The sequence below is a fragment of the Camelina sativa genome, chromosome 14 (genome assembly GCF_030686135.1).
Source record: "Camelina sativa cultivar CO46 ecotype springtype chromosome 14, ASM3068613v1".
In the NCBI taxonomy this organism is placed as follows: Eukaryota; Viridiplantae; Streptophyta; class Magnoliopsida; order Brassicales; family Brassicaceae; genus Camelina; species Camelina sativa.
The window spans coordinates 1,097,126-1,112,686 of NC_141893.1; the positions used below are offsets into that span (position 1 = coordinate 1,097,126).

Consider the following 15,561-nt stretch of genomic DNA (forward strand, 5'->3'; position numbering starts at 1 on the left):
TAAATAATTTTTCAATCTCATTTTTTTTAAGACAAATTCATATAAGAATACCCGGTTTATAACCTAGTTGAAACAAAAAGAAGAGAACCGATGATTATCCAACCAAATATATATATTATATTAAATGATAACGCAGAGAGAGACTGTAAAAAAAAAAAAAAAAGGGGGTGAAAATCGCTTCCTCAGGAAAATCAAAGGCGAACAAAGTATATTTACTTACTAGTAGACGAGAAGACAACCCCTTCTCCTTCTCCTTCCTTCTTCGTAAGATATACTGTTGAGATGTTTCTGTTGAGATATATTATCAGCTTTTGATCCAAGTCAAACACTTGTACTACTCCGACCCTTTTTTTTTTTTCTCAATCCGTTGAGATATAGAGATAGGGAGAGAGATCCATCGGATGTTATATCTGTTCGTCGGTGGTTATCGGAGGACATGCTCCTTGATTGATTTTCTCGTATTTTTTTCCTGTGGCGGTTGATGATCGAGATAGATACCATAGCGAGCCATGTTCGTTTTTTTTTTTTCCTTTGGTTGGTTTTGAGTTTGTTGCTCGTCGTCTCTTAGTAGGTGTGTGGTTGTTGTAGTAGTAGTAGAAGAAGAAATATGATGAAGAAGGGGAAAGGGAAGAACAGTGGTTTGTTACCCAATTCCTTTAAAATTATCTCTTCTTGCCTCAAAACTGTATCCGCCAACGCCTCCAACGTTGCTTCTTCTGTTCGTTCCGCTGGAGCCTCAGTCGCTGCTTCTATTTCCGCTGCTGAATACGATAAAGATCAGGTTCCCTTTAAATTCGCTGTTCTGTTTTGATACTTTGCTTTTTGTTTGTTTTTTTGCTATTTTGTTGTATCATTTAAATCGCTAGGACGTATTTGGGGATTCCTTCCTGTTTGAGTGTTTGGTAACGTTTAGTGAAATGATTGTTAGTGTGTTAATTTCATGGATTGATGAGATACATAGGCTGAGTAGCAAATTACTAGTGCTTCTTTCTTATCTGAGATTATGTGTGTTGGGTTTGTTAGTTGTGGTTGGTTAAATTGCTTAATTTAGGTGTCTAGGTTCCTTTTCCCTTTTGACCCTCATTTGAAATTGTGTGTTGCTATATTTTCAATTGAAAAGTAGATACCTGCAGTCATTTTTTCGAATTTCTCTTGTTTTCTTCCTATTGAGAGTCAGCAACTTCTAATTTTCTTTGAGAGGGACTACTTTGCACTCTTAACATCTGAAATTTGCTTTCATGAGCAGGTGACATGGGCTGGCTTTGGCATTCTTGAACTGGATCAACACGTCATCATACATGTTCTCTTACTCGGTTATCAGAATGGCTTTCAAGTCTTTGATGTTGAGGATGCCTCTAATTTCAATGAACTCGTCTCTAAACGTGGTGGTCCTGTTTCATTCTTACAGATGCAGCCCTTACCTGTCAGGTCTGGTGATCATGAGGGTTTTCGGAACTCACATCCACTTTTACTTGTTGTTGCTGGAGATGACACAAATGGTATTGGTTTGGGTCACTCTTTTCCCCAGAATGGTTCATCAGCAAGAGATGGTAAATCAGACTCTAAAGCCGGGGATTCCCTCAACTATCCAACCACTGTTCGCTTTTACTCCCTTAGGTCTCACAGTTATGTATATGTCCTGAGATTTCGCTCATCTGTTTGCATGATTAGATGCAGCTCCCGAGTAGTCGCTGTTGGCCTTGCCAATCAAGTGAGTACTAGTGCTGTTCAAGATATTCAGATTCTTATGATCAAATTCTTACAAACCAGTAGTACTTTATTTTATATGATTGGGCAAAGTAGGTGTTTGGTGCTTGGTCTTCAGACCAAATTGAACCTTGCTTGCATTGAACGTAGTTTTTATAAGCTGAGTGTAACAGATTTATATTTTGTTCTTATGTCGTAGACTGATGGGTTTACATTTTGGTTTGTGCAGATATATTGCTTTGACGCACTTACTCTGGAAAATAAGTTCAGTGTTCTCACCTATCCTGTTCCTCAGCCAGTGAGACAAGGGACAACCAGGGTGAATGTTGGCTATGGTCCGATGGCTGTAGGTCCAAGGTGGCTTGCTTATGCGTCCAAAAGTTCCATGTCAATGAAAACAGGGCGCCTAAGCCCACAGAATTTTACTTCTTCACCTAGTCTCAGCCCAAGTTCATCTTCAGGTGGAAGTAGTTTCATGGCCCGTTATGCCATGGAGTCTAGCAAACAGTTAGCTACTGGATTAATCAACCTGGGGGACATGGGATACAAAACATTATCAAAATACTGCCAAGATATGCTCCCTGATGGATCTACTTCTCCAGCATCACCAAATTCAATCTGGAAAGTTGGTGGAGTCTCTGGATCAGATGCAGAAAATGCTGGCATGGTTAGTTTTATTCTGGATCTGATCATTGTGTGCAATTCTTTAGTCGTGCTATTCTCTTACACTATAGTCGTTTAGCAGTGATTACTAAGGCATGGCAGATGTATTAGAAAGCACAAAATTTCACTCTGCCTGGGTTCCTGAATCAATAGTTACTTGCTTCGAGTTGCCAGTGTTGTTTTATTTCCAGATTGTGATATGATTTAAATGTTCGTCCAACAGGTTGCTGTTAAAGATCTTGTTTCTGGAGCTGTAATATCACAGTTCAAGGCTCATACGAGTCCTATCTCAGCACTTTGTTTTGATCCTAGTGGAACTTTATTGGTTACTGCATCAGTGTGTGGGAACAATATCAATGTCTTTCAGATCATGCCGTCTCGTTCACAGAGTGCACTTGGTGACCTAAGTTATGAGTGGGAATCTTCTCATGTGCATCTCTACAAGCTGCATAGAGGGATCACTTCTGCTGTTAGTATACTTTTAGGTTGACATATGTCCTATTCCTTTCAGTGTTCTCTTTTCTTGATTGGCTTTTTCCTGCTCTTTTTAACAGATCGTCCAGGACATTTGCTTTAGTCAGCACAGTCAATGGGTGGCTATTATTTCATCCAAGGGTACTTGCCATATTTTTGTTTTAAACCCGTCTGGCAGCGACGCAATGTTTCAACCTTGCGAGGGTGAGGAGCCTGCCCGACTTCCAGCTTCATCCTTGCCATGGTGGTTCACTCAATCGTTGTCAAATAATCAGCAGTCTTTACCTCCACCACCGGCTGTTACCCTTTCTGTTGTAAGCAGAATCAAGTATAGCAGTTTTGGGTGGCTTAACACAGTAAGCAATGCTGCTACCACTGCAGGTGGAAAAGTTTTTGTACCGTCGGGTGCTGTGGCTGCTGTTTTTCATAAATCCATCACTCATGACCTTCAACAGAACTCCCGTACTAACTCATTGGAGCATATCTTAGTCTATACTCCATCAGGCCATGTGGTGCAGCATGAACTTCTACCATCTGTTTGCACAGAATCACCTGAAAATGGTTCGAGAGTGCAAAGAACATCACATGTTCAAGTTCAGGAGGATGACTTGAGGGTCAAAGTTGAACCTATTCAGTGGTGGGATGTATTTAGAAGGTCTGACTGGCTGGAGACAGAGGAACGACTTCCCAAAAATATCGCTGAAAAGCAATATAATTTGGAGACAATGTCAAATAACTTGACAAACCATGATGATGCATGTCTTTCCGTCAACATCAACAGCCATTTTGGTGAAGATAACTATATGAAAAGTTGTTCTGAGAATCCCCCAGAAAGATCACATTGCTATCTTTCAAACTTTGAGGTAAAGGTTACCTCAGGGATGCTACCAGTGTGGCAAAATTCAAAGGTATTTTTTGTCAAAAAATCTTCCTTTCTCTGGTATAGCTGTACTTGTCTCTTGATATTTACTTTACTTTCTTGATGTGTTGCTAGATTTCTTTTCATGTTATGGATTCTCCAAGAGATAGTAGTCCCACTGGTGGAGAGTTTGAGATAGAAAAGGTTCCAGCCCATGAACTTGAAATAAAACAGAAAAAGCTGCTGCCAGTTTTTGACCATTTCCACAGCACCAAAGCAACATTGGAAGACAGGTATGCCCAAATGTTGGACAAAAAAATCTGTGTATCTTGCTGTCTTCGTGATGAAAGTTTGTAGTTGGACAAGGAGTCTAATGTGTGATTATTACAGCCTCTGCATTCTCTTTTCCAAATATTCTCTTTTATAATCCCAAAAATATGCTTTGATCTGCATATCTTATGCTTTGTGGAATGTTTGACACAGGTTTTCTATGAAATGCTATCACATATCCGCATCGGGATCGCATCAAGTTAACGGAAAAATATGTCAAGATATTATCAACTGTCACTCTAAGCCTGGATCAGTTGAGTCCGCCGGAAGCTCTGAAGAGGGTAAATTTTAAGTTTTTCCCTAGTAATTAATTATTTTATCAGTTCTTAAGATAAAATATTCATGAGGGATATCAGACCTAGGGTCGTTTCATCTCAAGGCATGTGGAAGTAACAATTTGGTTTAATGGAAACAGGTTCATCAAAACCGTCGGAGAATCTCCATGATTCGGATCACATGACCTCCTCATTCAAGTCTTCTTTACCAACAGTAAATGGGATCTACAAGGAAATAGAGAAGAACAACACAAATGGGTGGATTGAGAAATCTGTAACAGCCAAACACCGTACACTCGGCGAAACCCAGATCACAAATGGTTTTACCACACCACCTATTCGCACCGATATTACTGTCAATGAACAGATGCTTGCTACAGGACAACCTCCTATGGGCTTTGGTTTTTCTTTGCGTGAGGAGCACTGTAAAGCAATAGCAGATCCTGAAGAAGAACATCTGAAAAAGAAGTTAGATGAAGTTACTAATGGTCATCATCTAATTGTCAACAACAACACAGATAAACTACAAGAAGATGAAGTGGTATATGGTATGAATTCCTTGTGTAGGTGATTAAATCTCTCTCGGAACCCCAATCACGGCCTCGAGTCTCAAGTCTTTCTACGGTGAATCCTTCAGACACTGTTATGATGAATTACTGTCTAAGTGAGAGTAATGAGAACCTGACCTCTTTGCTGTCTTCGTAATCTTTGTGTTTGAACAGGCAAATAGTTGTCAAAAGTCATGAAGGCTTCTGGAGTTTGTTTGTATATATAGATTCCTCCGAGTTGGTGGTAATTTCTCTGTCCCTTTTCTTCTTTTATGTACATTGTTATAGATGGGAGTTGGTAAATATGGGTGTCGATGGGGCGTGGTTGAAACCTTGAACGGAAAAGAAAAAGAATGAAAAAATTTCGATTCTGGGGTTTCCATGTTGTTTTAAACCCTACTAGTGAGCCCTAATCTATGTACAGTTTGATCCATGTGGTCTGTGGAGATGAACACTATGGCCTGAAAACTTCACCAATGTTTTTTCTTTTCTTTTTGGCGTCTCCTGCTGTTTTTAGTGATTAAGATGAATTCAAATTCGTTCTCTGGTCACTAGTTCTGTGACTTATTTTGCTTGGAGATGTGTTTTTGAATATTTCTTCTTGTTGGAATAAAAGCTACTGCTGCTTGATTATAATCATGTGATAATATAATATGTGATTGACATATCAATATGACTATTGGTTCGTATCATTGACTTATTTATGTACAATCATTTAAAGATAGAATCCGAGTGAAATTATGAACAGCAGAAGGAGGCAAGCAAAGGCAAACCACCATGCTTTGTTCATCATTAGCCGGCTCAACTCCTCCTTGAGGCAACAACACACAAACCTGCGGCGTAGGCCTCAAGTCAATTGGTCCTGCATAAACCGGTTTACCCCATCCAAAATCCGCAGTCTCATACATTTCAAACCGGGTCCACTGCGTTATCGTTAGCTTCCCACCAAACTCCAACCTCTTTGGCCTATTTACCTCAACGTAATCCACCATAGACCGTAAGTAATCCTCTGAAACCCTAAGTCTCGCCTCCTGAACCAAACGTGTTGTCTTAGCTAAAGAATCGTTAATAAGACTGTCAACACTGCTCATAGCACAGGCCAAACATACAACATTGCCGTAAAACCCTTTTCTTAAGTTTAGGGTTTTGAGTCTTGTTCTTACGTTGACCGAAAACGTGAGCCTGAGATTGTAATTTAGTGGCTTCACATCAAGTGCTTTGACCCATGATCTCCATATGTGTGCAGCCATTGCATCAAACGTGCTGCATACTAAGCTTGAGTCCTGAGCTTGAGCAGTGCTTTTAACCCGACACTGAAACTGTCTGCTTAGCCTGTAACATTTCTGCAGTGGTTTCATATCCCACAAAGAGTTCGTCAAATTTGATCGTTCTTCGATTGGAAGATATTCATAATGTGGGTATTTCACCATTGGTGGGTTTCTTGGTTTGAAAGTCTCTCTATCCCAAACCGGTTCAGGATCTGTAATCAATTTACAGATTTTCGCAGTAGCTGCCCACGAGCCAAGAAACTGCATAGCTCCAAAACCATCGCAGATGCAATGGCAAAGTCTTATTCCAAGGCTAAATCCACCGCACGTGAAAAACGTTACTTGAGCTATAAGTAAAGGCATTTCGAGGATCTTGTAAGCTTCTTCTTCAGGATTTCGAAAGATTAATGGTAACCAGGCTGGATTTGGCACTGTGAGATCTCCAAGATCAGCTAAAGCCATTGAAGAATTCGCCGAGACCATTAACGCACCTTGATCTTCTCCAAAGAAAACTTCCAGTTTGCCATTTTCAACTTCCCTTAGCCTACCAGAGAGTGGATAATACGGAACTAAAACCTCAGCGAGAGCATCTCGAAGCCGTTCCAGTACCAAAGATTCTCGAGTATTGGTTGATCGATAGAAATACACGGAGGGAGTGAAAACTCGTGCTCCGATTATATCATCTAGGTTTGATAGATAGAGACTATGGTGAGGAGATTGATTTGCAGGTGTTGGACTTGATGGATGTACAAGAAATTTCTGGTTGATGGTGACTGGGATATGGAGATGAGAGAAATGAAGTTCTTGGATGCACATTTTGATCTATTAGATGAAAAGGTTTTGGTTTTACACCAATACCCATGAGGAAAATGGGGAGAATATGTAGCGAGAACTCAACAAGTTAAACCGGGAAGGGTTTAGGTGAGAGATAGGTTGTAGGTGTTGTTCTTGCATATATAGATTGGTTATTTGTTTGATGTATCATCCAGCAGGCATGATGAAATGAAGAAGGTCCCTCTATGTCTATTGGGAAACAAGATGTGCTTGATTTTTCTGTTTTTTTCTTTTTTTAGTAATTTGGTTTGGAAATCATAATGTTCGGTTTGTCAGATTTATGGATTTAGGTCAAAAACTAAACATATTACAAAGTAAAACATACTTTAATTTGAAAAATGTAAAATTGGGTTTAACTGCAGAAGATTGCATGCTAAAAAAGTCTGGACTATTCTCGATCTAGACTCACAGGACGAGTCCTCATTCCTCAACTCACTCAAAACAAACTAGTGAACCATATGCTCTTGGTTAATTTTGATGATGATATAAACGATCATGGGTGGATACCATATGTTGTACATTATTAATGTATTACACATCATGGGCTTTTATTCTTAAAGATGAAGTAGCAGTTTTATTGTCTACTTATTCGACTATTACAAATATTATTACGCCTTATCACGACAAATAATTATAGAAAAAGTTGGAGAGTTTGATAGATTACCCAAATGTCGTCTCAGATCATGAAATGGTGTAACACAGGAGTGTCGATCGTTTTTGACCTGAAGATGGTTGAGAACTCTGTGAGGGTGAAGTCTCTATACTTGGCAGGGTTTTCTTCAGACAGAAGCTCTTTGATTGGCCCATATACTCGAGAACATGCTTTCATGAACGTGCTGAAAACACATACAACTGAAGTCCGCGGTTTTGAAGATCCATTCGCTATCACCCTATGCTCGGCGCTTATGAACTTGTCATTGGTTATAAGCTGCACACATGCAGTTGAAAAACGAAAAAAAAAAAAAAGAGAGAAAGATCAAACCCAATCCATAGAGGAAACGAAGTAAGATCGAATAGCAAACACTTCATTTTTTATATAAACCTGAAGAAAATCTCCAACGTTAACGACAAGAGCCCCAGGGACAGGAGTAACATCAATCCAGTATTGGTGGTCATGGAGAACTTGAAGCCCACCGATATTGTCCTGAAGAAGAATGGTGATAAAGGAAATATCGGTGTGCTTGTTTATACCTATGGTAAGGTCAGGCTGAGGGCAAGGTGGGTAGTATTGGCCAGCCATATATTGAGACTTGGCGCAGTCTATGTCCTTAAGGTGATGCGAGTCCAACCCCAAAGCCTCTGATAGAAGCTCAAATAGCAATTCACCTAATTTCGTTATTTCCTTTGAGTACTCCAAGATAACCTCCCTGCCATATATTTGCATAATTCACTTGTTTAAGCTAAAACGTCTAGCTATTAATCATTAAACATATAACTATAGGTATATAACAACCACAAGGTCCACAAACCTATAGCCTTACCCACAAACGGCGGGCAAATCTTGTAATTTGGGAGGTTCGGGTGCGGTATAACAACCAAGCGTGTCTCTCCAACTCGCGGCGTCTGAGTTGTGTAGATCAAAATTGCTGTAGTAAATCACGTCTCTAGTATGATCCCTAGAGTAGAAGGGTTTCTTGGCTTCAGGTTCTTGCTCGTGAAAGCTGCGCATCCCTTGGATCATCCTGTCCAGAACCTCCACGGGGATGCCGTGATTCACAACCTGGAATAAACCCCATCTCTCAGCAGCTTCTCTGATCTTCTCCACCACGCTTGCTCCTTTGAGATCGATGGTGGGTATGGCGAGATGCTTGGGAGGTGGTGGCGATTTCAGGGTTGCTAGAGTAGCTTGGGTTGCGCGGAACATGGCCGGAATCTCTGTGATTCCCGAATCCACAAGGCCTTTCACGCCGATTTGCGTATCATCGAAAGCTTTTGCTTGACTTGAACTACTACTATCATCAGTTGACTCCATTGCTTACCTTCTTCTGTGCCCTGTTTCTTTTTTTTTTTGGTTTTTTCTACGTCTTATTAAAATTTGCATTATTCAAATTCAATTCTAATAACAAAAATAAAAACAAATAAAAGTGAAGAATCACAACCACAGATTACCTTATTACAGTTTTTATTTTTATTTATTGACACAACAAAACAAACGAAAAAGAAGATACAACAATTCAGACTATTTGCAACATAGTATCTGGGTTCGGCCCATTTAGGATCGATTAAAGGCCCATAAAACGAATTGTGAGATTTGAAATATCTAACAACAACAACATCGTCAGATCAGATATTCCAAAGTCAAAATCAGTCAACAGGAAAGTGAATTTTAATTCCCTTTTTGGTAGTCGACAGGATCGGAGTCTCTTACTTTACGAAGTTGGAAGTTTCAGTTGACTCTGTTTGATCTGTTCTGTAAGCTCAGAATCTCTGATCTAGATCGATCGGAGTTGAGTTGTGTGTTTTCGACTGATCTTGAAAAGCTAATTAAATCTCTCGTCGAAGGTAAAAAACTTAGCTATGAACACCATCGTTGTTGGTCAGTTGCAGAGACAGTTTCAAGACTACATCGTTTCTCTTTATCAACAGGTTTGTTTTTTTTTCTCACCAAAATTTACATTATAATTACCTCTTTTTGTGATTTCTCGCAAAAATAGTTAGGGTTCCTTGTTCATGTCATCTTAGATTAGACTTGAGTTTCAGGGTTAGATATAAGCTAAGTTAAGGTTTTTGTTGTGAAGGGATATCTTGATAATCAGTTCACTGAGTTGAGAAAATTGCAAGATGAAGGCAGCCCTGATTTTGTAGCTGAGGTTGTCTCTCTCTTCTTTGACGACTGTGCTAAGGTTATCAATGACATGTCTACATCACTGTGTGTTCCCTTTTCTCTTAACTAACTCTTATTTATTGCCCTTCTCTGTTTTTATGTAATACCTTTTTCTGGAACTTTGTTTCTCTAATCCTCCTCCTTCGTTTTTGAGGTGTGTTTTCGTTGGACATGTTGACAGCATTTTTATGAGTTTTATTATCGCATTAGGGAGCGGCCAGATCATGTGGATTTCAAACAGGTGGATTCAGGGGTGCATCAACTCAAGGGTAGTAGCTCCAGGTATATTAGTACTTCATAAAACTTATCTAGTCTTCTTAAGAGAGCAAACCACATTTTTTTTTTTAATGGCTTAGCCTCTGCTTTTGTTTGTACACCAGTGTCGGTGCAAGGAGGGTAAAAAATGTGTGTATAGCTTTCAAGGAATGTTGTGATGTTCAGAACCGTGAAGGGTGAGTGTTGTTTAAAACAAGTTTGTCACTTTTTATCCCATGCTTGTCCATACAAATTGTTATTGGATTTGATTTCTAAACTATTCTTCTAATTAACACTTGTACAGGTGTTTAAGGTGTTTGCAGCAGGTGGATTATGAATATAAGATGTTGAAGACTAAACTTCAGGATCTGTTTAATGTGAGTTTTTAAAACTTCTGTCTAAACCTACTTGTTCTGCTCGTGAATTATTTTTCTTCTGCAATGTTTTACTGAGCCATTTGCTACTTCTCATAGTTTTGTTTCTGTTATGTAATGTTGTTGCAGTTAGAGCAACAGATCCTCCAAGCTGGAGGTACAATTCCTCAAGTTAGTATGAATTAGACCGATGTGTTTCTCGATTATGCAAATGTTCAAGGCTGAATACGTGATGATACCGACACTCCTCTCTTAGTATTTATATATTGTTGTCGTTGTTGTTGTGTTCTATATTGATTGATGAGGTTCAGCAACACTGTCCCTAGCCAAAGATCTTGTCTTGTTTAGACTCTTAATTGAGTTATAAGAGTAAAATCTGAATTGTAAGTTTATAAATAGACATGTCCATACTCCATATGTATGTCTAGTTCTCTGTTTGGCCATGGTTGGCTTCAGGTTAAGTCTGGTGACCAACATATGAATGGTCATGTTGATACAATGGTACTGGTGACTGTTTATGTTCTTTTGCATGAATTTGGTGATCCCTAATGACTCTGTGAGCCAAGTTCAAGAACTCGTTTGTTGAATCTGACGCACATTTTGTAGATTGTTGACTTCTTTCTCCTTGTAAGGATTGGTCCGTTGCTGGTTATGTGACTTCTTCTAAAGTTGGGATTTCTCAGCATCATTCTGAATCTGATCTACTCTAGTGGCTTCATGATTTTGGTTTAAGCCGTAAAGCAAAAGGGTATTAATTAGCATTTTCGTCGATTTGATTATGTGGGGAATGAATAATCAACAATGATTTGTTTGAATTATGAATAATGTACATCGTCTCTTTTATCAACTTTATTGTCATAGGGCTTACAGGACATGATTGTGACAATAGATTGGGCATGTCTTGTTAGGTATGTATTTAATATAATGTCCGAAGCTAGAACTAGGAACGAAATAAAAAGAAGATGCAGAAGAATAATCATATACTGTTTATAAGTGGAATCAAAATGTGAAGCCATGTGTTTTATGGTAATCACTCGATGATGCATTTTAGAAAGAAAAAAAGAAAGATAGTGTGAACTGTGAAGTGAAAGAGACTAACGTAACATTAATTGAAGGCATGGAGGCGTGTAACAACAACAAGAACAAAGCTTTCCTCTCTTGCCACCATTTTATCTTATCCCTCTTCATCCATCATTCGTAGATTATTAATTTCTCTCACTCAACAAAGATTTCTTAATTGATTTTTAGATATTTCTTATACTAACATGGTTGGTAATAGGGTTCTTAATTCATTAATATGAAGGATATATAATAAATACTAAATCGGATTTAAAAGTCAAAGCGCAAATCTTCAGTCGGTTACTACTAGCTAGTGATCTCACCTTCTCTGATGAGATGATTCGACTACACACACCAAACAAACACAGAGTCCCAAAACGAATGTGTTAATTATCTCGTGGTGGGACCATCTTATACTTCTAGGGTTAAGACTTTTTCCGATTTTGTTCATTGTGATTGGAACCTATTGCTTTGGCTTTCTTGCAAAGCCAAGTTTCTTTTCGTAAATCTAATTTTGGTCCACTACCTAGTCTCTTCGAATGAGTAGCAAAACCATCATCTTTAATAAATTTATTTATACATGGTTTGGTATATGTGTTAATGAGTAGCGAAATCATTATTTGAAACGTCTTATACAATTCACGGCTAGACATGGATTTTTTATTCATTTCAGAAAAGTGTAGAGTTACAGTTATGAAACTAATGTACATATAACATCAAAAAGTAGAGATGAGAGGTGAGTTGGCAAATACCCAAATGGCAAAAGCTTATCGAGCTATCTTGTTGCTTGCGTATGTAGTGAAACAAATGTTAGAATTGGGTAAAGCGTTATAAATGTTGACCTTATGCATGTGTGTGTTGCTAAGACTTGTGGTCCAAGCTCCTATTCCATTTTCTTTTGTTTTGTTTTTTTTGCCTCGATTCATACAATGTTCTAATTTTATTGACAAACAACAAGTTTTGTAATATCCCTAAACAAGTAAAAACTAGAGAACTATAACATGTACTCTTTTATTTTTTATCATATTCCCTTTTTTTCCTTTGGTTTTTTACTATTGGGAAAAAAATAATGCGAACTTTACGAGTTATATCTTTCTTTACGCCCACGAAACAGAAGGACCATTTTGCCAGCTACCTTTGTCAAAAATAATTATACAGTTGTTGGTACCCAATCTCACAAATCTTTCCTTTTTTCTTTTATCATGTTAAAATGTCATAGCCTTTTTTTTAATAGTCTTTCTCATATTTATTTTGATACATTCGTAAAATATCAAAACTTTATTCATATAATATAATATAAAAGAAGTTATTTCTAAGATAATAACTAAATCATAGACGAGTGACAAATATATTTTTATATAACATATTTACTTCTGATTTAAACTTAGTTAAAACAAACGCTTTTTGTCGCAAGATTTGTTGGAAGTGGATATAGAAACACACAATTTATAAAATGTTGAGGGCGAATTCGTTTTTACCTTTTTGACTAAAGATTTCATCTGTTACATTGACCATATTGGTTAATTATAAAACAATAAAATATAAATAATAATCAGAAAAGGAGAAAACAAAGGTGGTGGTGGTAGACTGGGTAGTACAAAGAAGAAAGTAATTATCGAACCAGAAAGCTGACGTGTCACGGAAGTCTCGCTCGTCCAAGCTGTCAACTCACTAAAACAGTGAAACTGACTGAAACGCACACAAAACTCACGTGACGACACTTTCTTTTAGCAAATTAGTCCACCTCTCTTACCGAACCTAACCTGCTCATCTGAAGTCCGAACCTACTACTACATATGGCTCGGACAGCCGTTTTACCAAATTTTTTTTTACCTGTTCCCCATAAAAACCACTGATTAAAAAAAAAAAAGGAGGCACCTTTTCTCATGTTTTCACTGACACAACCCAAATGTATAACCTTTCTTAATTTAGGCATTCTTATCAAGTTTTTTTGTCCGACCTTCATTAATTTTTTTTCATACATCGTCTTCTATCACAAGCCACCAAAGAAAGTAAAATAAATAATAAACGAACAAACAAGAAACAAGTGATAGAATAAGAAAGACAATAATATTAGAATTATCATTTTGTAATACCGTATAAATTGTGTACTTATTTGTAATACCGTATAATTGTGTACTTACTGCTTTTAGTATACTTGATTAGGTTTGATACCATGTTAATTTGGTCCACAAACCGTGTCCTCCTTCTCTGTGTACTGCATTATCAATATATGTATAGCTGCATTACAATTTACAAGTGAATCAATATAAGTAAGTAATTTACGCGGTATCAGAAGATAATAATTGTATTATGGACTAGTCTTTTTTTTTTTCCTATACTAGCTAGCAAGAAGAAGCAGACGAAGAATATTCATTTCTTTGTCTTTGTGTGTTGTTGTTTGGCTTCCTCCTCAAGCCATTTTGTTTACTCTTTCTCTTCTCTCGAAAAAAGCCTTTCTTTTATCTTCTCTTCCGCCATTAAAGCTCTCACGGAAGCTCCCACGAGAACACCTTATCTCCACCACATAAACCAGACTTTTCCCCTCTCACGAGATATCAGAATACCAAACCCATTTGCGCTGTGCTTTTTACAGCCAGCTTTGTCTCTCTTCTTCTCATCTCTCTCTCTCTGTATATATATATATATATATAGTCTCTGTTTCCTGAACCTTCTTCAACGGCTACTACTAAGCTTCAAGAAGAAGAAGAAGAAGATGAGATTTACCAAGTTGATTTGGTGTTTGATGTTTCTGGTTCGACTCGGGTTCTTGACTGAGGCCATTCTCGACCCGGTTGATTTCTTGGCTCTGCAAGCCATTCGTAAATCCCTCGATGATTTGCCCGGTTCCAACTTCTTCCAGTCCTGGGATTTCACCTCTGATCCATGCGGCTTCGCCGGCGTCTACTGCGACGGTGATAAAGTGACTACTCTCAATCTCGGCGATCCTAGAGCCGGTTCACCCGGTTTATCTGGTCGGATCAACCCGGCTATTGGCAAACTCTCTTCTCTCATCGAGCTCTCCATTGTTCCCGGTCGAATCATGGGTGCCTTGCCGGCGACAATCTCGCAGCTCAAAGACCTTCGCTTTCTCGCAATCAGCCGGAATTTCATATCCGGCGAGATTCCGGCGAGTATCGGCGAGGCTCGCCGCCTCAGAACACTCGATTTGAGCTACAATCAGCTAACCGGAACCATCTCTCCGTCGATCGGATCCTTACCGGAGCTCTCGAGTCTGATTCTCTGCCACAATCACTTAACCGGATCAATCCCACCCTTCCTCTCACAAACCCTAACCCGAATCGATCTCAAACGCAACAGCCTCACCGGCTCAGTCTCTCCGGCGTATCTCCCTCCGTCCCTGCAGTACCTCTCACTCGCCTGGAATCAATTAACCGGACCTGTAGACCGGGTTTTACTCCGGTTAAACCAGCTTAATTACCTCGACCTCAGCTTAAACCGGTTCACCGGTACAATCCCCGGTCGAATCTTCGCCTTCCCCATCACAAACCTTCAACTACAGCGCAACTTCTTCTATGGTTTGATACAGCCGGCTAGTCAAGTGACGATCTCGACCGTCGATCTCAGCTACAACCGATTCTCCGGCGGCATATCTCCGCTTCTCTCAAGCGTAGAGAACCTCTACTTGAACAGTAATCGGTTCACTGGTGAAGTTCCGGCGAGCTTCGTGGAGAGGTTGTTAGCGGCGAGTATACAGACGCTGTATCTGCAGCATAACTTCTTGACGGGGATACAGATAAGCCCGGCGGCGGAAATCCCGGTGAGCAGCTCGCTGTGTCTGCAGTATAACTGTATGGTACCGCCGTTACAAACGCCGTGTCCGCTTAAGGCCGGCCCACAAAAGACTAGGCCCAGTACACAATGCAACGAGTGGCGAGGGTAATCTCGTAAATTACGCTTTCTGATATATTATTGGGCTTTTTTTTTTCTTTTTTTTTTTTGTCAAAATATATTTTGTTATAGTTTTTGAGGGACACACACAGTCAGAGTGTTTCAATGTGTTAAAAAAAAACAACAAAGTCTTAAAGAGAAAGAAACGATTCGTTTATTCGTTAGGTGACTTGGTTCTG

At 39.0% G+C, this 15,561-nt stretch overlaps 5 protein-coding genes across 7 annotated transcripts; 3 read left to right on the top strand and 2 right to left on the bottom strand.

The window, feature by feature from the left end:
- The first annotated feature begins 74 nt into the window (after positions 1-74).
- On the top strand, positions 75-5,492 carry LOC104738834 (autophagy-related protein 18g). Its single transcript, XM_010459045.3, has 9 exons — positions 75-781; positions 1,247-1,711; positions 1,937-2,374; positions 2,594-2,839; positions 2,925-3,752; positions 3,839-3,996; positions 4,187-4,314; positions 4,449-4,932; positions 5,031-5,492. Exons 1-8 carry the CDS (start codon positions 608-610, stop codon positions 4,877-4,879), a joined length of 2,868 nt encoding a protein of 955 aa, XP_010457347.2. The 5' UTR covers positions 75-607; the 3' UTR covers positions 4,880-4,932; positions 5,031-5,492.
- Positions 5,441-6,940, bottom strand: LOC104738835 (omega-hydroxypalmitate O-feruloyl transferase-like). Its single transcript, XM_010459046.2, has one exon. The coding sequence runs from the start codon at positions 6,938-6,940 to the stop codon at positions 5,558-5,560; it is 1,383 nt and encodes a 460-aa protein (XP_010457348.1). The 3' UTR covers positions 5,441-5,557.
- Positions 6,941-7,422: 482 nt separating this feature from the next.
- LOC104738836 (1-aminocyclopropane-1-carboxylate oxidase homolog 4) lies at positions 7,423-9,062 on the bottom strand. Its single transcript, XM_010459047.3, has 3 exons — positions 8,440-9,062; positions 8,001-8,325; positions 7,423-7,886 (listed from the first exon to the last, which is right to left on the bottom strand). The coding sequence occupies exons 1-3, from the start codon at positions 8,928-8,930 to the stop codon at positions 7,635-7,637; spliced, it is 1,068 nt and encodes a 355-aa protein (XP_010457349.1). The 5' UTR covers positions 8,931-9,062; the 3' UTR covers positions 7,423-7,634.
- A 161-nt stretch (positions 9,063-9,223) lies between these two features.
- On the top strand, positions 9,224-10,807 carry LOC104738837 (histidine-containing phosphotransfer protein 5). 3 transcript variants are annotated; one of them, XM_010459049.3, is made up of 6 exons: positions 9,224-9,544; positions 9,697-9,827; positions 9,993-10,064; positions 10,163-10,234; positions 10,342-10,414; positions 10,541-10,807. In XM_010459049.3, exons 1-6 carry the CDS (start codon positions 9,476-9,478, stop codon positions 10,595-10,597), a joined length of 474 nt encoding a protein of 157 aa, XP_010457351.1. In that variant the 5' UTR covers positions 9,224-9,475; the 3' UTR covers positions 10,598-10,807. The 3 variants fall into 3 exon arrangements, with proteins under 3 accessions (XP_010457351.1, XP_010457350.1, XP_087340000.1); XM_010459048.2 differs by having other exon boundaries at positions 9,244-9,544; positions 9,697-9,801; positions 9,964-10,064; XM_087483874.1 differs by having other exon boundaries at positions 9,269-9,544; positions 9,697-9,801; positions 9,964-10,064; positions 10,351-10,414.
- A 2,720-nt stretch (positions 10,808-13,527) lies between these two features.
- LOC104738838 (uncharacterized) lies at positions 13,528-15,539 on the top strand. The gene has a single exon (XM_010459050.3). It carries the CDS (start codon positions 14,187-14,189, stop codon positions 15,372-15,374), a length of 1,188 nt encoding a protein of 395 aa, XP_010457352.2. The 5' UTR covers positions 13,528-14,186; the 3' UTR covers positions 15,375-15,539.
- Positions 15,540-15,561: the final 22 nt, after the last annotated feature.